This window comes from Perissodus microlepis, chromosome 19, assembly GCF_051167445.1.
Source record: "Perissodus microlepis isolate ML-2025 ecotype Zambia chromosome 19, ASM5116744v1, whole genome shotgun sequence".
Classification (NCBI taxonomy): Eukaryota; Metazoa; Chordata; class Actinopteri; order Cichliformes; family Cichlidae; genus Perissodus; species Perissodus microlepis.
The window spans coordinates 20,696,546-20,723,019 of record NC_140479.1 but is presented as its reverse complement, the minus strand read 5'-3'; the positions used below and the strand labels follow the sequence as shown (position 1 = coordinate 20,723,019).

General features: G+C 38.4%; 1 protein-coding gene across 2 annotated transcripts in view; it reads right to left on the bottom strand.

Moving 5' to 3' along the window:
- Positions 1 to 908: 908 nt before the first annotated feature.
- The window catches only part of stxbp6 (syntaxin binding protein 6 (amisyn)), a 67,289-nt gene continuing 41,723 nt past the window's right edge, over positions 909 to 26,474 (bottom strand). Inside the window, exons 3-7 of one of the 2 annotated variants that reach the window (XM_084914155.1) lie at positions 17,044 to 17,174; positions 16,713 to 16,878; positions 13,071 to 13,169; positions 4,012 to 4,169; positions 909 to 2,742 (exon numbers count right to left, since the gene is read on the bottom strand). In XM_084914155.1, coding sequence (XP_084770281.1) covers positions 2,719 to 2,742; positions 4,012 to 4,169; positions 13,071 to 13,169; positions 16,713 to 16,878; positions 17,044 to 17,174 — 578 coding nt within the window. In that variant the 3' untranslated portion in view covers positions 909 to 2,718. The remainder of the gene's footprint in view (positions 2,743 to 4,011; positions 4,170 to 13,070; positions 13,170 to 16,712; positions 16,879 to 17,043; positions 17,175 to 26,474) is intronic. The other variant, XM_084914156.1, reaches the window with a different exon arrangement.

Sequence of the window (26,474 nt, the reverse complement as noted above, 5' to 3'; positions counted from 1 at the left end):
CCTCCCAAAACTCAAACCTTATTCCCAAACTGCCACCCAAAGAAAAATATATATATGTACTTATTTTTTAAAGGTCATTAAAATATGCTTAGCAGTTCCAATAGGGGGACCTTAGAGTCCAAACAGAACATCAGTAATGCTTAAGAATGCTAAAATAAGAATTTTAAAAACTTACTATTAGCAGTTTGCTTGAAAACCACTGGATTAGACCCATGTCAACTGTTTTATGTTAAAATGGCTGCAGTGAAAAATGTCTAAATACATCTAAATACATCCTCGGATGTATTTAGTAGTGCGGTGCATTTGTTTCCATCACATTTTTCTGACCCCATGTTCCAGACTGGGGTCAGTGAATTTTAAAGATTAGTTCTATCAACCTTAGACTGCCTAGACTTTCTGCCATTATGGACAACTTACCCTTTGCAACTGAAACAAGAGAAATGAATCAAATGTAAAAATTATATATATTAGTTTTAAAGTGACGACAAACACCAATGAATGCCAAAAGTTTCCCTACTGACGGAAGCGTTGTCTTCACCTCCAATCAATTATTTAAAACTTTTGGAGCATCACTGCGTTTGTTTAAAATTTTAAAATACCTCCTCATGACTTGTAATACAGATTATTTCATTCAGTTGTAATAAAAGCTACAAACATCTTCAGTCACCTTCAAAAGGAAGCTACCTAATTGTGTAGGTAGTGTAGCAAAACAACCACACAACTCTGTTTCCAAAGAGGTGGTTTGTTACAGAATGCAATAGTTTGACTTAAAGTCTATATTTAAGTAAATATAATGCAAAGACAATATAAAACATATGCATTTTTTTTCTTCAGTGCTTGCAATGTGCTTATAGGGTTTGGAGTTTAACCTCAGCAGACTGAGGTGAGAGACATAAAAAGAGGCCACAAAAGGAAAAAAGGAAGCATTTTATTGTGATTGTGGAGTGGACTTTATTTCATATCTTACAGTATTATAGATGATGAAAGATGAGGTGGAACTGTGAACATCAGCGAAAATGGCATAAAGACCTCTGAGACACTAAACTTTGTAGCAGTGTGCTGTTTATAAGCCGGAAACAACAATGTGAGCTAAATCCAAAACGGTAAACAGCAGTCCATAAAATCATGGACTTTGATTCCACTGTTTGACTGAACTGATCGAGTTGGCTATAAAAAGGACACAGAATAATATAAATTTGTCTTTATATCTATTTTTTTTATTAAAACAAGTAACATCAAAAGTGTTAGAGGAATAAAAGCACACAAGTGTTAGGCAACCGGAACATTTCATTAGTGAACTCTGTGTTCTGCAAGATAAGGTTCGTCAGTGCATTGTAACATCATGAATTACAAAACTGAAAATATAAAAGAATCAAATACATCTCAAGCGTGAGGGCGGTGTCCTGCCATCAAAGAAGCCAACGTTACGAACAGTGAGCGGATTGAACAACAACAACAAAAAAAGAAACAAACGAAAAAGAAAAAACTAAAAGAAGACAAAACTACCACATGCCACTGCTGTTATTTAAGACATTTTGTCCTTTATCAGCATACATATTATAATGACCAACCCAAGTTACACAATAAGCACAAGGTATGACTACCGAAGAGTTTAGAGTTGAAATACAGCCAGGATCAGTTTCAAAGCATCCCCATGTTCAGGGACAAATTAGCTCTACAGACACCGAGATAATAGTAGAAGAAGAATTACATGTTGCTTTTTACAGTGCAGAAGCTGGCTTACTGAATTACCCCTGTTAACATAAAGTATTAGACAGAGTAATTCATATACTTTAAAAGCTTATTCTTTAAATGAAAGCTTCAAGTACACTTCCCAAAATCTATACCATGTAGTTTAGGTTGTTTTTCAATGACAGACACATAACAAGAGGGAAAAATATTTCAACATTTTTATATCTTGTCACCCAAACCACTCATCACTCAGTCTCATCAGCAGTTTATGAAATCATATCTTGAACTTTTTTTTTAACTAATACTATTTTGATAGATTTTGAAATTATGGTCCAAGTTTAATGTCCAAAAATCAGAGCAGAAAAGGAAACATTAAATGTCAAACAGAAATGTGATCATCCCTTTCATTCGACTTCCCACTCCCACAAATATCTATTAAAATACAACTTAGGCATCAAATCTAGGCTATTTTTACATATGTGTCTTATTTATATGTTATATACTGGCAGCCAATCCAAAGTCGAGCAATCAGAGGGCGCCCTCACTCATAAATTAAGACTTCATAATTACCGCAGCTCTCATAAATAACCAGTATAAATGGGAGCCAAGCTGTTCCTTGGGAGGGAGTAATTGCCGATGATGATTTGGCAACACGTGTACGCTCTCAACACGTGTACGCTCTCATTTGTGTGTGAGCGAACGAAAAGAGGAAGTGTCTTGAGTGACTGTCATTATCAAGTAGAGTCATAGCTGTGGCTTGTAACTTTTTTTTGGCAAACAGAAGCATGAAACATTCAGTTGACAGCGTCAAGCAGTTTTGTTTACCTCTCTTCGGTCCCCTGCACGGTCCGTCTTTAGGAACGAGAAGCACCGGAGTACAGTAACCCAAAACATTAAAATGTTAACATTGTTAACAAATTTTAATCATATTAAAACTTTTACAAAGAATAAAATCTGGAATCCTTCTCCTGTACAGCAACTGGCGATTGCTGACCCTCCCTTAGCCCAGTTGGTTTTGGCAGTGGTCTAACACTTGTGCTTCATGGCAAGCTGTAGAAACATTTAGGTAGGGTTGAAAGAAAATAAAGTGAGAGAATGCAAGAAAAGTGTGGAAGACGCACACGCAGAAAGACTACAGGTTGGTGCTAAATAATGAGGAGAATTCTACACATCCATCAAGTGGGGGCAGTAAAGTAGCACACAAAAATGAGGGGTTCTGATTAAAGCTGAAGAGTGCAGCTATGTAGCTGTCAACAAGGGATTGCAGAAGTGGACTCAGACGAAGAGTCAAGGTGACCTACTCTCAGCAGTACAGATGCTTAATGTTAAAATGTAGGAAGAAAAAACCCAAATCCTTCACATTCCAGCCAGCCAATCCATTCTCAAAGTCGTCCTCAAACAGAATAAGACAAGACTTTTTATCCATCTCTAAGGTTACCAAAACGCTTTCAACTGAGGATTTCAGGCAGGCAACGGCATGAATCTTGATAACGTGCAAGACAAATGACAAGTTTGAAACATGTCATATTTCAAACATATTTCATAACACATTTCACTCGATGCTCATGACATCAAGTGAAATGGGACACAAAAATGAAAAATTCTTCATGGGGGTTGTGCAGTCATGCTCTAAAACCACCAAAGCTATTTCCCTGCTTTTCCCCTGTGGTTATTACAGTTTTTGTAATTTCTCACAGCAGGGAAACACGTCTTTTAGCTGTGAGAGGGCCATGCAATACTCTTCAAATGTCTTTCAATTATCTCACCGTGGCTTACAAGGTGCAATGCATCATTCAACTTCAAAAGGTAGCAGATGGCTTTACTATTAAAGTCAATGATATCCCACTATGGCCAGCAATCATATGCCTGTCAGTGAATGGTGTTGTTGAACAGCAAGCTGCAAACCCGAGGCGTCTGATTTACGATGTTGTTAGATATATGATGATCACAATCAGGTGTGCTCGTTACAAAGCAATACAATATTTGCTCTTGTTTTGAAGTAATAAAAATAAAAGATCATGCACTAATAGCCTCATTAAACAACATGCAATTAGTTTTCCTGACGAACAAGAGATGTGGGATTGATGCAGAGTGAGGGAACACCCTATAGAGAACTATGAAATGGAGTCAATGAAGGGGGAAAAATGATTATCTTCACAGAGCAGACATGCTCAGGTTTTGGAAAAGGTTTCATCTTCATCAATAATGACTGGTAATTCTGCAACATCTCAAAGTCAGAATTCCAGCGTACTACATTAAAATAGTAATCCCACCTTGCGGTTACGTATTGTAATGCATCTTAGTAACAAATGGACTCACCTTGTGTGCAGTGACAGCAAACTGTTCAGCACTGTTCATCATGTCTGCAGTCCTCTCCTCAGCCCGGCCTAATCGCTCACCACGCTCATTCAGAGCCTGGCTGGCCTTCTGTACAGCACTCGTCACACTGTCTGCAGCTGAGTGTAGTATACTGTTACCTGCAGATAAGGGTAGGAGAGAAGAAGCAAGCCAAAACGTAGGCAAGGGAGGAAAAAGACAAGCAAATGCAACAACAACAAAAAAGGAGTGAGAAGACAAGGGGAAAAGAGAAGAAAAAATAATGTAAACAGATTAGCTGTCATGAAAGAACTGGCAACATCAGCTTAAGGCTGTGCAATCAGTGACCCTAAAGCCTCAGTGTTAATTGTGGAAGACAAAACCATGAAAAACAAAATGGCTTCAAACAGGTGCAGTGTGGGAAGGTGCCTAATGAATTTTCTTCAAAGCTGATTTACTTCAAGGTAGGATCAAGGGAAATTAACCTTTCCCCAACTTGAAAGAATGCAACTGCAACACAAGTAACTCCGAATGTAACGTTTCCTTCAGGAAAGCGGGTTATTCTTGGGGACATTCAGCACTACTTTTCTTCAATTTGAAACTTTCGTGGACAGCTTTGTGATTGCGCTGCCTTTTTTTTTCCCCCTAAACTACAATATAATAACGAACAGATATGTGCTCGGCGGCATTGGCTACCCTGGAGACCCAGTAGTGGATATAAGACACAGAGCACATCTTCAGATAGCTGTGGCAGCCCTGCGGATGTTTCCTCTGACAAGCCATTAATCTACCACACATTGGGAGTGCTGCCATTATGCACTACTATAACAACTAGACTAGGAACAGCAATCTTCCTGCTGTTTTCTTTTTGTGGAACACTTGCACTGCTATATAATTTGTCATTTTATACTGATGTAATTTAAGGGAAATGTCTGCACTTTCTTTTAACATTTTCACCTCATACTGCTTTGTCCCAATTCTCCTGGAGTTACAATGGAACTTTCACTCTGTGGTGAGACAGTCCACTACCAAACATCATTGAACAATAAGAAAATAGGAACTGACAATAAGGGCAGCTTTACTGTAGCATAACATATAACACAACTTTGGATCATTCTGTCTTTTTTGGGCATTGATCTGTTAGCAACCATCAAAAAGGTCAGGTGAGTGAACTTAATTAAAAACAGATATAAAATGATAATATATAATATTAAAAAAATATGCATATAATCAGGTTGAGCCAACAGCACAGAGTAAAGCTTGGAAGTACTGAGCGTAATTAGGCTCTGATAAGCCTGATTCTATCTTTTTCACAGGAAAGTGCAATATAGGTAGTGTACATCCTCTGGCATCAAGGCAGGTAGTCACCTACTTCAGTGATTATATGAGAGCCCAAAAGCAGACAGTGAGGCCAGCTGGTGCTCCTTCAAAAGAAGTTAACTTGACAGGCAAAGCGATTTATGTAGAGATGTATCAGTACTGCAGCACACAAATGGATGTGAGTATAGATGTTTACACCCATTCGTGTGCACACTAAATGAAATGGAAACACACACAAGTTTTCCCTTCAATTTTCTTTAAATTACAGTAAATGAAGCACAGTCAATGTGGCAAACACATCTGGACCTCGGAAGAAAAGAGCCACATACCTCTTCCTTTTCTATTTAGTATAATGTCTACATTTTAAATTCTGTCCACTGCCAGAGTGCATTTCTACACTTTGTCATTATCATGCACTCCCCATTTGATTTCCTTTTTTTTTTAAGTTAAAAAAAAAAACTTTGCTGAAAATATACTTTCTCCTAGGAAATATATTCTCTTCACTAGAAAGGATGAGACCTTTTCACCTTCAGACAGATTCTTCTTAATCCTCTCCTCCTCCAGGGAAGCCCTGGGACTAATACTCCCTTCATCCTCAATATAACCCCAACACTCACAACCACCCAACACCATGCAGACTCAATAAACATATCTATTTATTTGTCTCCCCACCAATATCCCGTCCCTTTTTTTTCCTCTGTTCTCAGAGATGTGTTGCAGGCTGCAACACAGGCTGTAGAAAGTACTCAGATAAAAGACAGGGTGGAGACATTCTGGAGGGTTTTTGATAGGAGGTGCAGTATCAGAAGCCAAATGAAATGTGTAGGAGTAGATTATGTTATGTGGTGCCATCGTTGTGCTGCTCTGAGCCTAGTGTCTGCACTTGAAGTGGAAGCTGATCAGCCACTGTTATCAAAAAAGATAACTTATATGGGTTTTAATTCAAGATGAATTTTAATGAAGCTGAAGTTTAAAGTATCTCCTATTATGACACTGATGTCGCACTAGTAAATCGTAAAGAGGAGCTTTTTGTAAAGATTTGTCAATCTGTCACAGCGCTGAATCTGCTAAACCCATGACGCGCCTGTCTCGACAATGTCGAAGGCATTTGGTTATTTTACTCACAGAAATCAACATGATCAGCCAGGGTTTCTCAAACAATGGAGGCTAAAAAAGGCAAGCTGTTTGCTGGCAAAATATTCTAGAAAAATAAAAACTACAAGCAAAGGCAAACATAACAAGGAAGTGGGGTGTGGGGTGGTGGGATAATTCAAAGTCAACCCTTCCTTTTCCACTTTGTCTGTAAGCAGCAGATTACAGCCTGCGCTGCTGTGAGGCAAAGAAAAATAACCTGATAGTTATCAACAAGAGCATGTCAGATACACTTCACAAGATGCTGACAGCCAAGTCACATTTACTATTACAATACATGGGATTGATAAGATTGGACACAAAAGATCCATGCTGGAGCGCTTTTAATATTTCAGGCTGTCAGTCTGTTAGAATAAAGCTGTAGGGTTTAATGTGTGTGCAGGTGATTTAGAGGAGAGAATGTTTTGCAATCATTTGTTACGCATTAGCGTGCGCATAACAGCTCCAATGAGATATTATGAATGAGGCTGGTGTTATTCATGCAAATATAAAATGTACTGTCAAGGATGTTGGTAAGTGCAGCCAATGCTTAATGCTCAGTTTCTCCTATATCACCAGCATTTTGACTCTGAAGTACAGAATAACCCATTTTCATCTTGTATAGAGCTTCTTTGCATTATTCTATTGTGTTAATCACAATTACCAAAACAAAGTAATATGTGAATTTTTTTTCTCGCTAATTCAAAGAAAAGTAAAAAGCAGATTAACAAAAACTTGAACAATACTGTGTACTCACAACATTAAAATAAGAATAAAAAACAGCAAATATCTTCAGTTTTACTTGTTAATTTGGTCATGTTTGTATCACATTTGCTTGAAGAAGATTCTTGGCATTAGGGATGTTGCATGACTGAATCTTCAAAATGTATTGCATTTGTATTGTAATACAGCATTCATTCTAAACTTCTTAAATCTGCCCAAATCTAAAAATACCACAAAACATTCAAAAGTAGCACTGAAACTAAACTAAGGTGAAACATCTTCAAACTGAAATGAGCAAACCCATTGTAGAAAGTACCTGAAATTAGACTGAGAAAAAAATGAGAACAACTAAAAAATGCAAATACAACCATTTTGATAATACAAAAAACTATAACTCCGATACCAATATTATCCTATATTCCTGTTTTTAAAAATTAAAACAAAAAGGTAAAACAAGGTAAACAAGGATGTGTGTGAAGGATGCTATATGAGTATAAAATGCATTTTTGTATTGTAACTGCAATTTTCTGATAATAGTTTATCTTAAACTGAATGTATTAACAATTTTAATGTTTTTGTGATAAAAGGACACCTTTCAATTTATTTTTTTGGATTAAAAAGAGTTTCGTGGATGTCTGTGTGTGTGTGTGTGTGTGTGTGTGTGTGTGTGTGTGTGTGTGTGTGTGTGTGTGTGTGTGTGTGTGTGCGTGCGTACCAGTGGAAAGAACTAAATCAAAGAGCTAAGTACATTGAAAAGGCCAAAAGAAGCTTTAAATAGAGTAAGTAAAGCTTCCAAGAAATAGAAAAATGCTCCAAACATTAAATACTTTACATTCTTCTATATGTGGATCAGTCAAACAATGTCTTAATACGTGTCAATGTATTCCCCAAAGGTTACATTTCTTGTGTACAAAATGAGCATGGCAGGTAAAGCCCTCATACCAAATGATTTAGACACAAAAGAATGATGTACAAAATGATGGATGAAAATCATAAAACAGCTAACAGACTTCCTAGGAGCCTAAAGGCACAGCTATGCTACTCCCCCCCGCTGCAGTTTAATTAATGCAAATCTTGACATTACCCACCGCAGCATAATGAAAATATAGCTGAGGTTCAAACAGGAAGGGCACATCCCCTTGGCTCCAGATGTACACTTATTATTTCTCTATAGCCAGTTATCCAGTTTCTTTTTTAATCCAATCACTGTTCCACACATTCATCCTGCACCTTTTCCCCATGGTCAAATTACTTTCTTCTATTAGATTTTCACCCCCAAATCTCCATTTAATCAAGCATACTCACTCCCTCCAGCTCCTTTAAGTACCTGTACCCGACTTCCCACCCACCTCAGGCAGCACTTACTTACAATAAAATACATACTGGATACCCTGCATATCAAATAACATCACTTTATTTCAAGTTCCAAAGTTTTCTGCTTTTTTTTTATTCTCCAGAATTCAGAACCTTAAGTTGTTTAGAGTCACACAATATTTATTTCAACCTACGTAAACTCAATTATGTTCTCTTAATTTTGTGATCAAGTCCATGAGTTTAAAAATGATCTTATTACCAGTATTTATGCATCCTACAGACGTGTGCATTAATTCTGGGACGTGAACCCTGAATGATGCTTTCAATTCCTTGTTTAACCAGTGAGAAAAAAAGGACTCTACCCACAACTTGTTTTCATGAAGGCAAAGGACAGACCTTTGTTTGAACAGTTGGCCTTTAGGTTAGTCACAGTTAAGCTGTTTAAAAAGTCTTCAGCAAAGTACTAAATCCTAAATGTATCACAGAGCTGCGCCAGCACTGACAGAAAAATAGCTACTAGGTATTCATGAACTGCCTACTCGCAGCGGCATTAATCAGCAGATTAATGTTAGCATCACACAATGCATTACCAGCCATAATTTCCATGATTACAGTCTTTACTAAGCTTAAATGCTAATTTGTAATATGCTTCACAGGAGTGGAGACTATACTGAGGAAACAATTAGGGAAGAAGCACTTTGTCATTGTGCTACCCTTGAACCCCAGATTGTTATTTACACTCTTGAAGAAAAGAAATACATCATATGAAAACTGTTGGCTTTTCTGACATTCTCCAACAAAACACTGTAAACTGAGATTTTACATTTTTATCATTTAAGTGATTACAAAAAAAACAAACAGGAAAATTGATGAAACCACTGCCATTTATCACAACCAAATCCTTCAATCCATATTAGAGTAAGGGTTTTAAGATTAGGGGCAAAAGATTAGTATCTCCATTAGAGATGGCACGATACCACTTTTTTATGTCCGATACCGATACCCATATCATAAATTTGGATATCTGCCGATACCGATATGAATCCAATATAGTGTGTTTTTTAATCCATAAAACAGTTTTTTTTAATATCTTGCTGCTTTTTGTATAAGTTCATACTCAAGTAAAAAAAAAAACAAAAAAAAAACACTAAAGCTATTCTGTTATACCTGTATGCAAAAAATACACTGCACCTAAAATATTTCATAGTTCAGCAATACTGATCAATCTAATAAACTTAAACCTACTCCATCCTCCCTATTCCGGTATACAGTGGGCGACTGTGGCTCAGGGGGTTGGGAAGCGTATCTGTAACCGGAAGGCCGCCGGTTCGATCCCCGGGCTCTCTGTCCTGGTCGTTGTGTCCTTGGGCAAGACACTTTACCCTACCGCCTACTGGTGTTGGCCAGAGGGGCCGATGGCGCGATATGGCAGCCTCGCTTCAGTCTGCCCCAGGGCAGCTGTGGCTACAACCATAGCTTGCCTCCACCAGTGTGTGAATGCGAGAGTGAATGAATAGTGGCATTGTAAAGCGCTTTGGGTGCCTTGAAAAGCGCTATATAAATCCAATCCATTATTATTTTAAAGAGTAAGCAACCTAACTAATAGGGTTCTAAAACTCCCAGCAAAATAAAACAAATAGGGAACCACCCTCCACCTCATGATGCTTAATTGACGTAATCAACTTTAATTTGATGCAGTGTGAAAAAAAATGCACAGAAATAAATTATTTTCCAAGAATAATTAAATAGATTCAACATCTTTCTTCAACAGAACTGCAGACTGCACAGATTGTACCTTCCCAAAGGAAAAAGTACTATAGCTTGCTAGGGTATATTAGACTTACTATATACAGTAATGGACTTCTATACATTTTACATCAGATTAAAACTTGGGTGTAAGATTTGGATAATTATTTATTAAAAGCTAGACATTTTAAATGAGAATAAGAAAGAAAAGTATGTCTTTGTGCCCCCTTTTCCCTGTTAATGCCCTATCGGCCCCCCTGGCTAAACTTTGCTAGATCCGCCCCTGCACAGTTACCAGCCGTCAGCTACGTAGAAAACAATCCTGGTGTAGGAAGTAAATAAATTCTAACAACAGCTTATCAAGCTTAAACGTGCTGCTGTTGTTCAGCCGCTGGTTTCCTCTTTCTGGCGTGAAGTAAGCAATAAACAAACAAGAGAGACAGACTCGCGACAGAAAAGCCGATCAGCTGATCATTGATCAGTTTCATGACTGAAGTAGCAACAGGAGAGGGAGAGAGAGAGAAGAGGCAGTCGCTCCATATATCGGTTGTTAAGCTTAACGCGGGAATGCTTTACAAACATTCAGAGATGAACTTACACACTTGCTTTACTTCTCTCTGGGATAACTTCCTCGGAGATGAAATGCCGGGTTGCTAGCGAGGCTACAAATACACACAGCCGCTCTATCACGTGAGGGGTACTGCTGCGACGTGCTACGGTTACGAGCCGAGTTAGGACGTGTCGCAAGTTTTGTGAGGTGCTTTTTTGATATTTAATGGATCGGACTACATTTTTTTATTTTTCTCCGATATCCGATCCAGTAATTTACGTCAGTATCGGACCGTTACCGATACGTAATATCGGATCGGTCCATCTCTAATCTCCATAGGGACCAACCTAGGGAACCTGTCTATTTCAACCTTTGACATCCAGAGTGTGCTGTTATCTTTGCTACCAACTTGACTGGTGTCATCATACTGTGATCTAAAGGAATCTCCAAGGCAAAAAGGGGCTGTGTATGACAAAAAACAGACTACTTGTCTTCAAAGAACTCCCAAATTTCATTACGAGATCTGCAAGGGAAAAGTCTTTGTAGTCTAAAACAAAAGTCTGAATAAAATTACAGGTGCAGGCAAAGACCTTTAATTTAAATATACTGGTCACAGCTTGGAGACGACCAAAGACAACTTTTCAGCAGAACCTCACACCAACTCAAGTATCAGGGTTTGGGATTACTTCACTGAATCAAATTATGGCAGTGAGTTATTAATACATCATTAAGACTATGAAAATATGCCCCAAGTTTCCCAAACTTTAAATTAATGTGGAAATTGACCTTTCAATTTGATCTGAATGACCAAAAAGAAGAAATGTGTTATGGAATGGCTTACACAAATGCTCAGACTGCAATGTTGTGGGCAGTGTATGCAAGGAACGCTTCAAACATTTCATTATCAGCACTATCAAAGTTTTATTAACTGAATGTTAAAGAACCCCTTTACCAGAAAACACCTTGCAGGCAATAACACCTGCAAGGTGTTTTCTGGTAAAGGGGCTGAGGCCAGGGGGTCTGCTTTCTTTTTTCATAAAAAATGTTAATATTTTGTTCAACTTCCAAAAGCTCATGTTATCTATATGCTGTTCAAGTATATCACCTCATCAGTGAGCCCTGTTTCAAAGAAAAACAATTTCAAACAAAGAAAAAAAAGCCAACATTTTGTAATGATTTTTTAAATACACATACTGCACCTCTGCACAGATTTCATTAGTGACCATGTACACAGTTTGTCAGAGGGGCCAAGGACAGCGAACATAACTCATATAACCTTTGGATATAAACTCAAAATCCCTTCCAGCAATGTACATCTCATACAGGGACACATGCCACTGAAATAAATGTCCTTGTACTCACTTGAAATGTATAAAACATGGCTCTCTGTACGGCTTTCAGGGGAAAAAATAGCGAGTTACAAGTTAGTTAATTCCTGTCTGAATGAACAATTTATTGTAGTCAGATTTCAAAGTGTAACTACAGCAGAGGGATGATAAATTACAGAAAAAACTGAATCCTTGACTCTTGAGTGAATTTAGTAGCACTGCTGTGCTTTAAGAAGCAATTTGCTGGTGTGGTTTGGCCCAACTTCCAATAACCCTCCCCTAGGAGGGAATAGTTTTTGCAAATCAACACATCTCTTTCCTGACTGGGTGTGTTTTTTTTGTTTTTAAATGTAAAACTGTGCGGTTTAATGAGCATGAAAATGTTTTCTATCACATTAATCAATACTTACACTGTACACCTGTGTAAATTAAAACCACAAGCCTTAAATTGTATCTCCACCATTCCAAAAAAATTGGACAGAATTGTAAGACTTGAAAAAACATGCTGAATCACTTTACTTTTCTAGTGGTGCAGCACCTTACTAAGAGACTGCGTTGCTGGCTTTTACATCAATTTGTGCCCATTTGTTCAGTTATTAGCAAGAAAATGAAAACGCACTCCTATTGTGTCGACATGGGACCAAGGAGACCAACTGAGCCTTTATATAGTAAGGTAATGACCCCCTTTTGATCAATCACTTGGCAATGGTGGGAAGGAAAAACTCCCCACTTCATGAAACCTCCTGCTCCTTCCTGAGCAGCCATCAGCCATGGAAGTTGGAAGTGATGGGAGGAAGACAAGATACTGTAGTTCCTCTAGACTGGTGATAAGTGGAACTCATCACTGATTAATAGAGGATATATCTTGTCTGAGGTCTAGGTCATATCTAGAATTGGGTGGAGCAAGTTATTCAACTATAAGGGGGCGGGACTTTTAATTTAGCGCTTACCTCGTCTTAGCAGATGACCTTGATGTGAAACAAATTCTTTCCTCCTTCTGTTCAAAAAGACCTTGCAACGGAAAATGACTGAACCTACATCTTGGCCTTCTGTGACAAGAGAATATCAAAAGTCATGATCAGCTTTGTTAAAACACGCAGGTTGGAATTGGATGAGAGGGACTGGATTATTGTGTTAAGCACACAAGTGTTCAGTTCTTTTTTTAATAAACTGTAATGAAGTTAGAGTTTGGTTATGTATAAATGGGTCACACAATTAATCCTGTATAAAATGTATTTAGTGTTGAAAAAATAAAGTTTAACGAAAAGGTTTGGAAACACTTTGGAATTACAAATATTTTCAGCACTGATCATTAATGAGCCATAAAATGTGGTCTGATGTTTGTCCAAGTCACAATTATAGACTATGGTAAATGGTAAATGGCCTGTATTTATATAGCGCTTTACTAGTCCCTAAGGACCCCAAAGCGCTTTACATGTCCAGTCATCCACCCATTCACACACACATTCACACACTGGTGATGGCAAGCTACACTGTAGCCACAGCCACCCTGGGGCGCACTGACAGAGGCGAGGCTGCCGGACACTGGCGCCACCAGGCCCTCTGACCACCACCAGTAGGCAACGGGTGAAGTGTCTTGCCCAAGGACACAACGACCGAGACTGTCCAAGCCGGGGCTCGAACCGGCAACCTTCCGATTACAAGGCGAACGCCCAACTCTTGAGCCACGATCGCCCCTCAAATTTCACTAACACAAATTTGCCTAAACTAATGACACACAAACATTTGTACTTCATAATTATTAGCAGCCCAAGCTGGAAAAATTCAGTGCCCCCGGCTACAATTACGGCGTAAAAATTCAAATTATTGTCAGTCTGGTCTTTTCGAGGAAAAACTGTTTGTGTAAATCATGGCTCAGTCATAAAATACTGACACAGGGCAAACAAAAGACAAAGAAACACTGAAAGTTTCATGCATCTCTGTGCACAGTTTCAGATGAATGGCTAAAGCTCTTCTGTATGGAACTTGCATGTTCACCCTGTACAACACAACAGCTCTGACACTGAACCTTTTTATGCATGAATGCCTAACACTGTTCGAGTTGCAAAGGTCATATTAGAGGAAGCATTAGGTTTGAACTCTGCAAATGTTGAAGAAACACTGACCCGAAACTGCATTAGGGTAACTGCAAAGGATTTCCATTCATTCTCATGAAAATATATGCTTGGTTTTTGAGGTGAAAACATTCTGAGAAATTGCACATAATGACACCAGGTGTTCGCGTCTTGCTAGAAAAGTCTTAACCCATCATTTCTCATTAAGGGAAATCATTAAACATTAAGTGGAAAAACAGGAGAAGCAAAATTAATTCAGAATCAACTCACGAATACATGCCAGTTAGACAGGTGGGAATTGGAGTCCAACATCGTATAACAATGTGGGCAACAGCCCAACTCGGCACTGATAATAACTCAATTAGCACACTGGCTGCTTTTATTTCTGCACTGATTACATGCCTCATCAAGGATCAAAAACATATGCCCATGCATCTGAACCGTAATGTTCTGAGAGAAGGCTTTTAAAAAAGATAGGAAGAAACGAAAAAAGAATATAAAACATCTAACAAAAATATAAATATACATACAGGCTAAGGTTCAAAGTTGCTCAAGATCTATCTATTACTTTCAATGAACTTTTGTAGTGTCATGTAATCAGCATCAAGAAGATGTTAAACAATGCTCAAACACAACCTGACATTACCTTTTACATTTGGGGTATGCATGAGAAAACACTTTTTACTGTGCATTAATATCATGCTTTACCTTTGCCATCTTTAATGACAGCACATCACACCATCTGCAGGAATGCAAATCAATATATTTTTAATGCACTCCTTTGGAGCTTGATTGCTACTAACTACTAGCAACACTGGAATTATCTGCCTCACATTTCTACCTTTGTCTTTATAGGACTCTGCCATCTCAGGTATTGCTGTAGTTAGTCTCCCACAGTTATGGTCCCACACCTGAGCAGCGTCATGATTTTTGTTTTGCACTGGTGTGAGACTTAAACTGGAGTGGACAGGACTGGCAGTATCCTCTTTGTTCATTCTGTTATGGTGACGTTTTTGATCCATCATGCTAAAGCTTCCTCTACAGATGATGGTTACATATCAGATTGCTTCATGGTCAATAGCTTCTTTTACAACTACCAGTTTGGCATGTACAAAACTGTATTTGAAATAAAACTTTATTACAAGTATTTATATCATGAATACTATACTATTTATATCAGAGCTACACTGCTCAGATTTCTTAAACTTTGTATGGTAAAATCAATGCTACAGGGCCTTGTAATTTTCTAAAACACCGAAGGCATGTATTTGATATGCAACATTTGCAGTACATAATGCATCCTACTCTATGAACCCTGGGTTAATGCTCTTCGGTACACCACTACCTTCCCACCTACACATACAAAGTACACCCCAAGTTCATTTGAAGAGAGCTAAATATGAGCATATATTTCAGAGTAGGAGGAAAGTCATGGCAATATAACAATGCTGAGAAGAACTGGCAGGTTTGTCATCAATGAATAGATGATGGGCTCCCACGCACAGTAAGAAAAATGGGAACAATGCAAATCTGAAATGAACTACAGTGTCATTATACACATAATTTATATTTCAGTCATTAGTCCCTACATTCTACTATATGTCCGATAACACTTTTTAACTTTTAACCTACAAATTCATAAAACTGGCCCTTTCATATCATGAGGCGACGTACATAAGGAATACCACAAATCACAGGAACTCTCAGTCATTATTATTTATAAATTTTTCATAAGATTCACAATCAAAAAGTCCTGTATTTCCGGTAGCAGATTTCTATATAGGTTGTGCAGGAGGACACAACACACGGGTCAGCTGGGGAATGCGTTTTCATAAATATTTCTATGAATAATACAATAGGCTGAGCAGTTCTCAAAGATGAAACTTGGAGGCAAAAACAGATCAATATCTGATTAAGCCACCCAGGATGCTGCATTGTTACCATCACCACAACCCACCTACAGTAAACAAACCTCTTACGGCAGGGAAATGACCAAGTATGGTGAAAACATTTGGCAGCTGATTATGCAATGACTCGCTTGATCAGCACCTCCTTGCTTGTTAGTTGGGCATGAAATACACTTTTTTTTAAAAACAGAGGTTAGTGTTCAGTTGAGTGTTTGCGCACTGATTCAATACCAGTGTCAGAGTTATTTTAAAGGGTAAAAATCATTCAAAAACAATTATTCTCATCAGGCACACAGCAAAATATGTTAAAATAGGGAAAATTATTATTTAGTGTTCTAGTGTGTTTATATGTGCTGTAAAACCAGCTGATCTGCGTCAGATGCTTTGAGTCACAACTGATATATTTCGTTGGACATCCTCTTTGACCTCACGTCAGCAGAGCGCCCAACAGATGCTGTGTACGAGGAATAAGCATGCATTTTCATACACACCTGGTGCTGTTTGTCATCATGCGTAATTAGATTCAGACTGGCTTATAGCACAGCATGATAGCAGCGAGTCTGGCGCTGTAGAGCCAGTGGATTTTGAAAAGGTTTTTTTTTCGTCTTACCCCCTAGCAGTTTGGACTGACAGTTGACAAACTCTGGCTTCCGTGCTGAGCTGTAACGCTGGCAGGTGTGGTGGAGAATCTGGATAAAGGTGCACTTCTCCCCTGATGAACCAGCAACCCACTGATCGAAAGCGGTATCAAACATCAGGTCAAACTCCGGACAGTCCTTGGAACAGCAGTGAAAGGGAGACACCAATAAGAAGTGAGAGTGTGTAGTAAGGGAAAAGGAACAAGAAGTAACTATAAGAAAATTGAGAACGGAGTACATAGCAACATGCTTTGAATTAGCAATACTTGTGTTCGCTGGGAAAGGAGAAGGGAAATTACATACTTTGTTGGGGTCAATGCCGTTGACCTGCCGTAGCTGGTCAATTGTCCACTGTGACCTTTTTACAAAAGCAGATGATCCTTGGAACTGCTTCACCTTTGTGATTGAAACGTGGGATGGTTTCTTGTTCGTCACTGTAGAAACAAAAGCCAAACAAGAGTAAGGCCTAATGGAGCAATAATTAAAACAACATTAAATTTCAGATTACGAGCTTTCTGTGTAACCTGTAGATCCCATGCACATGATTCCCAGACAAGTTTTGATTAGGAAAATTGGACAGTCAGGTCATCACATGTGGAATATTAGTCAAGCAAAAGTCATGAGCTTCCTTTCTGTAGGCGGCAGAAACAAAGGGATCCATTAACAATGATTACTTCGCTTCTAGAGCCAACAGCAACAGAGACCATGATAAACATTTCCTATTAGAAGACACAGCCTAACCCTGAACAGATACGCCCTGTAAACATGGCTTTTTTATTATTCATACCAATCTGTGTGCAGTAATCTTATATACAGTAAACTGCACTATAAATTTCTGTTGTGCTCTAACAACATAATGCCACATTTTTTACTACACTACTTTGAAAAACATAAAGTCTTGGCTATATTGTTTCTGTCACCAGAAAACACAGTGTGGGACACAGCTCTGGTCTCTGCACTGATGTGATATATTTCTTCTGCACTGCTGACTAAAACTAATTGAAAGACATAATATGAGCTCGGTGGGGGTGGGGTGAGGGGCAATGCTTTTAAACAACTCGCCAAAAACAAATGAATAAAATATAATCTAAAAGTGGTTATTAGGTGCTGGGGATTTTTAATCAGTAACTTTAGTATGTACAAATCAGAGTTAATTGCCAGCTGGTTGATAGCATATTCTTTCGGGTATTTTATGTGTAGCTGACTAAGGCTTCACTCAAACTCCTGTCCTCAGCTTCCCCTCCAGTTATCCAAGCATTGCAGAACATATGTTTATATTGCACTTCTGTGTTTAACTGTGTGTTGGCATTTGAGAATAAGACCACCAGATTTCTGTAGCGCGTCAAGGCTTTTAATTTGGACAAAATGTTCAAACTAAAAGCCTTGACTGCTGATGATGTGACCGTATTTTGGAGCTCTGTGTCATTCTCAGGGACAATTGCTCCTGCGCTGCTTTTTTAACCCAGGCAGCAAACGTCTGCTTCCGCTCTCTCACATCCTCCATTGTGTCATGTCAGAGAGATGGAAGTGTGTGGGTCACTTTCTCTGCATTCTCTCCAGTTTTTTACACTTCTTTAAAAAACCCAAAAAACAAGACTATGCTGTTCCATTTTCCCTGTTGTTCTGGTTCACTTTTTGAAAGATTTTCCACACCCGTTTCTGGAAATGGAAAATAAAGGTAGGGCTGAATGTCAGGTCAGTAAGCAAACTCCCATGAGATGAGAGATGTTTGGATACGTTTTGTGTATCCATTTAGACAGCTGCAGTTCATACTTGAGTTGCTGGCCCGGGTGGAACAGACAGATAGAGGAAGACAAGCATTTCTTCTTCTTTCCTACAACACCTTCTTCATCTTTTCTTTGAGAATTTCAATCAGATAGAGAATCACAACCATGATTAACAGATGAACAGAATGATCACATCTGTCTTGTGCCACAGTGAAGGCTAATAGGAGCTCTTGAAAGCAGAAAATTTCATAAAGCAGACGACAGGCTGGGTGTAATGAACCAATGTGCTGAAGGGTAGAAATGCAGAACCTAAGGTCATTCACTTCCCAGCAAGAATAATTTATCTTTTACTTACACTGGTGGCAGATGATAGGTTATAATACAGAGCCACTACTCTTCTACAATTTCTACTTGATAATTTTGAGGAAATGGCCTACTCGTCATGGCGCAGGAATTAATCCTTATTTTCTATTATCAATGAATGTGATTATTCTTTTCTGAATTAATTCAAATGTCCTTTCTAAAAAAATTAATTTCAAATTTATATCCATCTTAAAATGGGGAAAAGTGGGTTATCCTTATCTTTTCAGCATTTTGATTAATACGGTGCAAAAACCTTAAGCCACTCTTCATTTCTCTGTGCTCTGCTGGAAAATGGGAATGGTGCAATGATATATTGAAATGTGAAACATACACTGAAATCCAAAGATTCAATGGCAATGAATTTGAAAGTCAGTATTTGGTTTAAATGCCTTCAACGCAGCCTGAACTGTCTTAGGAAAGCGTTCTTTTAATTTCTTCAGGGAGTCTTCAGGAATAGTTCTCCGAGCCTCGTGACGGACATTCAAAGCTCCTTTTTGGATGTTGGCTACTTTTTGTTCTGTTCTCTCTCAAGATGATCCCACAATGAGTCGATAATGTTGAAGTCTGGGGAGGTCAACAGGGTCAATGCATTACTTAGTGTTCCACTGTGCATTTTTCTATTCAGGTACTCACTTACTGCATTGGCATTGTGTTTGGGCTCATTGCCGTGATGAAAAATGAAGCCAAGCAGATATTTTACAGATAGCATTGCATGACAATGAAAATCTCTTCTGTGTTTCTAATTTAATCAATTTCGTTATTTCCCCATGCAGCGTCACATGCATCTTCTCAAGTCCTGGGTCAGGTCTTTGCTATATTTTTCTTATTTCTCAAGGGTATGACTTTTAAAATCTTGTTCACCTGCTGTAAATAGTTTTTCAGGCCTGCCACCTCTTCTGTTCTCTTTCATTTCTCTTTCTCTTTTTTATTTTGTTTAAGGACACAATGCACACCCTGCTGAGACACAGGTCAACAGGTCTTTCAGAATCACTTTGTTAGTGCAAACATTCTTTGTTGTTATTGGCATTTTCAATAGATTTAACCAAAGAAATGTGAACGAATGTGTTTTTGCAATAGATACAGTTCAAAATTGGTCGTTTTCTGTAGTTATGTGAACACAACACTGGTCCATTCCCCTTGAGTTTGGTGCCTTTTTTATGCTTGAATGGTTCACAGGTCAGTGTTAAGTGGAGTTACAAGGACTGGACTAAAAATGAGCCGATGTTCAAAAGATTTTTTTTTGAAAGGCCTTTATTAAACTTGAATTTTAGATGCAAATACAAAGAAATTAAGGTTGGCTCAAGATTGATAAATTACTAATCTATCAAATGTTAAGCACGATCTGTCTCTTTATTTAGATGAAGATGCCAAGCTACACAATGAAATGTGACTAGAAATCCTTTTCACAAAATGTATTCTGACTCAAAGCTGAACAGTCAGTCACAGCAGGAGAATGCAACATGCTGAAAATACACAAAACACATACACCAACAGTAGCTTTACAATATACTGAAGCAGCCACTGGTGTCAAGGCTCATTGGTTGTAAATTTCTGCACCCACAGCATACTGTGTAGAACACAAACGATGATAAAAATAAAATCATGTATATGAATGAGTACGAACCCTCAAGCCTGAGCAGCTCTGACTGACACATTCTTGCATTAGCGTATACACTGACAAATCACTGGCTTTTCTAGTCAGGCTGCTTTCAAAGTAATCACACTGATTCCAGGTTTAGAATAACACAGAAAAAAAATGATATGTCACATGAGAAATGCACACCAAATGCATACTTAATCATCCCTGGTTCACATGAAGAGGGGAGAAAAATTACAGCAAATTTAATTTAAGCACTGTTTGCCTAAGTATCTTTTTCACGATACGATGACATTGCAATGTCACCGAACTACTGAAATGCATCAGTGAATGTGTGTAAGAGAGCCGCTGTCTCATGGAGCTAAATTGTCAAGGCATCAACACAGAGATCTTAATCAAACTGCCAGACACCTTTGAGCCTCTCAAATCAATTTCATATTCAGCTGTTGACTCCCACCTTGTCTGAGTGGCTCCCTGGAATATTAAAACAATTACTGAAAGTTCGAAGAGCTGGCGTTATTGAAATAGCAATCAAGGACAAAGAAAACCTATACTGAAGCTCTTGTAATAAATGAACTTTAAACTGCTCTCATAATAAATATATTCACTTAGACACCAAGTCTGGAGAACAGCACACTTTAGCAAAGTAAAAAAGTAAGGAATTTATGAAGCATGTTGAACCCATTTTATCAATACTTAACATCCAGTGTCAGAGTAAGCTTGTCTTTTTGTACAGTATCATGTATCACTGTTCTGCTGATTATAAAACTAAAAAAAAAAAAAGAATTTTCTAGATGAGTGGTTATGGTGCTGTTGGGTTTCTCAATTATTCTGTTCACTGAGTTTGAGTTATTGTGATAATACAAAGATGGATGAATACATTATCCCTTCCTGAACATAAAATGAACAATCTGTAATGTGATCCATTTCTCTCACTTTTACTGCAGTAGTCACGCCCTTAAAACATTATTTGTATCACAAGCTGAGACCGAACAAAGAACACCTGACTAACTAATGCAAGTAAAAGCCAAGAGATGACCACAAGCACTGAAAAGCTGCCAAACACATTGTTTCTATGTGGGCTGGCTATCAGAGGAAGGCCATGCTGAGGTTCCTGTCTGACTATTTTCTCATGCTCTGATGGTGACATGCTTTCACTTCCTCCAGTGGATCCCTTGTTGTGTTTGGCTATGTGCAAGTAGTGCTGCCTGAAGGGAAACCCGTACTGTACATTTCACCGATTGCAGAGATCAGAGGAAAAATTCCTGGAATCAACTTAACTTCAAGGAAACATGACCCCAGCTGTGGTTGTTAATATAGAAATGTGAGCATGAGGTGGTGTTCTGGCACAGGCTGTAAACGACATAACAGATCATGCAATGATTGTGTGCATTACTGATTGCATATCGGCATTGTTGGAAATATCAAATAGAGTACTATGAAAACAAATGTTATCCAGAAATATTTTGGTAAACTAACAACATTATAACAGCTGGAGAAAATGAAAAGAGCAGACAACGAAGTGGCACCCACATAGGCATAAAATTAAAACCTTCCTTCCCTTATAAAAACACAGCATCATCGTCATGTCAACACTGGTACTTATCAAAAGCGTGCAGGCAAAGGCCACAAATAACGAAGAGCATCAACAGTTTGGCCCAGCACAGCAAAGCTTTGAAAACTCAAAAATCTGAGAATAACAAAAGATCACATCAGATATGGAAGATAATGTGCACAGTCTGGGAAACGCTGTTTTGTAGTCGAGTGTTTCATCACTCACCCACCAAGAAGAATCTAAAGTGTGGCTAGATGAGACACTCAGCTTCGTCCATAAACAAAATTCTGTCTACTTCACTTTGTACTGAGAGGCTGTAGTCATCTTGTTATATAGTTGTTATATCAATGTCATGATGTTTTTAATTATTTCACTTCTTTGTTTCCCTTCTTCAAAGAAACCCATTGCAGCATCCATCTCAAACAGGTCGGCTAAAGACCTCTTGAAAATGAGGCTCTTTCCATCAGCAGTCAATTGTCTATTTACTCCAGCATTAGGCACATGCAGTTGCCATAGCGATTTACATTTATATGACAGAAAGAAAAGACACTCTAGATGTCCATGTGCAAGTTTTTGACACAGTCATTGACACAGTAAGAAAAGCTAATGGATGCTAATTGCTGGACTACAAAGAAATACAGCGCAGCAGTTTGTTTGTCTTGGCTTAGGGCTTTTCTGTTTGTAACAAAAGAGTGCTCTCTAAGGATAGATCATATACTAAACATATGACGCCACATTAGTCATTATTAACCCCCAAGGCAACCCGTGATTATAATAGAAAAAAAAACATTGGGAAAAAGTTCAAAACTTGTTTATTACTGTTTAAACACATTATAGTTTTCATTTATCTCAGCAATTAACATTTGGCATTTTTCAGCTGGGTGTTTAGCTCATTTCACCTTTAAACTGTCTATTACACCCTGCTCATTCCCCTCTTCTGCCTTCAGAACTTCGTTAATTCTTCATGGCAGCGATTTAATGAAGTACGTGAAACATTCCCCAAAGATTCTGGAAAAGGTTGACATGACTGCATCATGCAGTTGCTGCAGATTTGTTGGCTGCACATTCATGATGTGAATTTCCAATTCAGACCACATTCTGCTGTTGTTGCCTATCTGCTGCAGAGTTTCATGTGTTGTCTGTTTAGAGATGGTCTTTTGCATACCTTGGTTGTAATGACCAGTTATTTCAGGTATTGCCTATCAGCTTGAAGCTCTCCGACCAGGCTCCTCTCACTTCATTCTCTACACTTTTGGTGTGTACTCATGATGTGTACTTCAGCAGTCCATCGTGACCATGCAAATTCACCACGTTCCTGCCATGCGATTAGTTTATAGATGTGTTAACAAGCCGTTAATAGTTGTGACTAATAAAGTGACACATGAGTGAACGTGAACTACATATTTCATAACAAGAAGATCTATATTTGCAGATTAGAGGATGGTCCAGTATTTGAAACCCCTATCTTGGTATCAAGAATGAAAGGTAAACATTTAAGCAGTTTGGTCAACAGGTTCACTTTTGTTGTTTGTTATTAGAGCTGTCGTCTGAGGGCATGTCTAAGACTTTTTTCTCCATCTGGGTCCATGATTACAGGTCTATTTTAAAGCTGCCCCCACTTTGCTCGAGTTGGAACACACTGTGATCTTGAGAAAGAAGCTGTCACGCCAGTGAACCACTGCACAGGCTAGACTGGCAACATCAGCCTGAAACAAAGGCCTCTATAGTCTATTCATGGCTTTGAAAACAATGTCAGTGCTGTTTACAAGTTCTTCTCAGTCATGACGATGCCCTAGCAGTGACAAGGCACCAACAGTAAAAGGGAGTCCATATGATAAATATCGGCTATACAGATTAGCTTTCGACTCTTAGCAGTCACAAGTTTCTCACACAACAGATACAGACACCATTAGATTAACATCGCACAAACAATAAAGCAGTTCATCCCATGACAATAGTATTACAATAATGCCCTTAATGACAACATAGATTCAGTTTTAAGTGACAAAGCAACTTGTATGACTGAAAATATTTTATTGCTTAGGATGTTACAATAGCAGAAATGCAATAACATGTAAAAAAACAAACAAACAAAAAAAAAAAAACTCTGACTAGACCTGGATGCATGTCTATATCTGCTAGTGCCGGGTCCCTTGCTGTCTAAAACAGCAAACAGGAGACCAGGATTTATATTGGGGGAAAAAATACAACAATGCACCACTTTCAGGTCTGCTTAAACTGAATGTTAACTAGAGAATGAATGGATAGCATTTATATAAAAATGTGTGCATCCATCATGTTCAAACAATATGTTCGGAATAAAACAAGTGTCCTTGTTAGAAGGAGCTTCTGAAAGTCAACTTGTTCTTTCATTTAAGCTAAGAATTCCAAAGCCAAATGAGCTTTTTTAAAAACGCACATTGTTGTAGATGCTTCTTGCCTGGAGTCGCATCTGTTATCCAGCCAGTTATAACACTTACCCAAGGACAACACATTAAAAGGATTCCGGAGGCTTAACAAATCGTGTGTCAGCTATTCAAACCTCAAACTCTCTTCAGAGGCACCAAAACGTCTTTAGTTCAGTTCAAATCAAAGCCACTGAAGACGTTTTCATGAGTATGGCTGAACTTTAGACTCCCCTTTTGTTTTGCAAGACTACAGAAATTGATCATCTTCTGTGTGTAATATATGCCAGTTTTTTTCTGTTCACGCAAAGATATACAGGCAGGTGACAAACGAAACAAAAACAAACATTTGACCAGCTTGTTTTATGCTTGGCCGGCAGTAGAGCAAAGGCAGTCCATGCATTCATGGACATCCCGCCTACCTGCAGTGTCCTTGCCGTCAATGGAGGCAGCATCAAACATACAAAAACCTAGAGTGAAATCAGGAGTTTCCACTGCAGCCACTGTCTGTACGTTTCATGTTGTATTTTTAATCTTTGATATTTTTTTTTCACACTTCTTCCATTCCTGGTGAACTCCGCTGTAACGGAGCCATTTGTCAACTGCATGGATGGAGAAAAATGGAAACCCGTACGCAGATGGACACATTTTTGGGAAATGATACTTTATAGTGAAGAGATTCAGTGCATTTGCTATGCTGTGAGAGCATTTTGCTGCCATGCCTTGAATGCACTTGTGTCTGCAGAGAGGATGCTTCAAAATGATCGCAAAAGAGCACCAAAGACCATGAAGACCATGTTGTTCCAGAAGCAATTTCAGGAAATCAGTGTACTTTCTGTGTACTACTTTCCAATAAAGTAACTGCAAAAAAAAACATTATCAAAAAATATTAAGTAAAAGAAACCCATTTTACTTTCCATAGCGACAGATCATAGCAGTTGTCTTTTTCATCTTCTCTCCTACTCCTGAACACATCCAGGGAAAAAACTAAAGCCTCTTGTGAGGTCTGTATTCCCTTGAGCTCATCCACCACCCACTGCTCCAAGGACTCAGCTATTTAGGCTAGGCTCCAATCCACATAGCAGACATTCCTCTGGAGCCAGAAACCAGGGATACAAGGAAACATTTTATTACAATGAGGCCTTACCTACAGTGGTGATGTTATGGGATTTTTAAAAAATTCTATATTCCACTTTGCTGAAAAAGTAAGAAGTGCGCAGCGAGAGTGAGGGAGATCATAAAGTAAGGTCGTCAGGTTTTGTAATACATTCTCATATCTCTGTGTAGAAAAAGATAAAACGCATACGAAATGTGCCAAACCTTCTGGTGCACATTAATAGGCAAAGACCTCATCGCAACCCAATCTGCATATCGTCACACAATAGCAAGAACTGGTATGTCAAACAGTCAAAACAAGGCACATTCCTCCACACTTACTCCTTCAGGATTACCTAAAATGATTTCCATGGACAATATGCGCTCAAAGTAAAAACATCTTGTGTTAAACTTGGGTTCAATAAGATCTGACAAAATTCTTTATTTAGTAATAACCGGGTTGTGAGCCCAGATGAACAGTGCGTTCAGCTGAAATCAAATATGTTGTTTATGATCCTGAGACACCTCTTGAGGAAATGCTGTAAAACCACCAGTTTTATTATGTAAATCGTCCTCTATAGCAAGTCCAGCTTGCTATAATTTTATCCACTGATTTTAGAAATACTAGAGTATTTATTACTTGTCTGGGTAGTCTGACTTTCTATTCTGTGATTGTCCATCAGCTCTTTAAGTTGCTCACAGCTGAAATGACAGTTGGATTTGGATTAAATATGAGTGAGTCAAGCAAGTGTATTCTACCTTTGGCACTAAAAAGTGAAATCAAATGAATCAAAATAGTGTTTTTCAAGCTTGTTGCCAGATTTCATTTCCCAGCCCATCTGTTCTCTTTTAGACAAGGTTTAGTAAAGCACTGACTGTATGCAATATTGAAAAGCAGGTGTACACATTACTGCACTTCCTCCAAATATCCAAGAACCCATACTGTTCATACTGTTCACTGTTCGTACACTTTTAAAAAAAAGCTATAATGA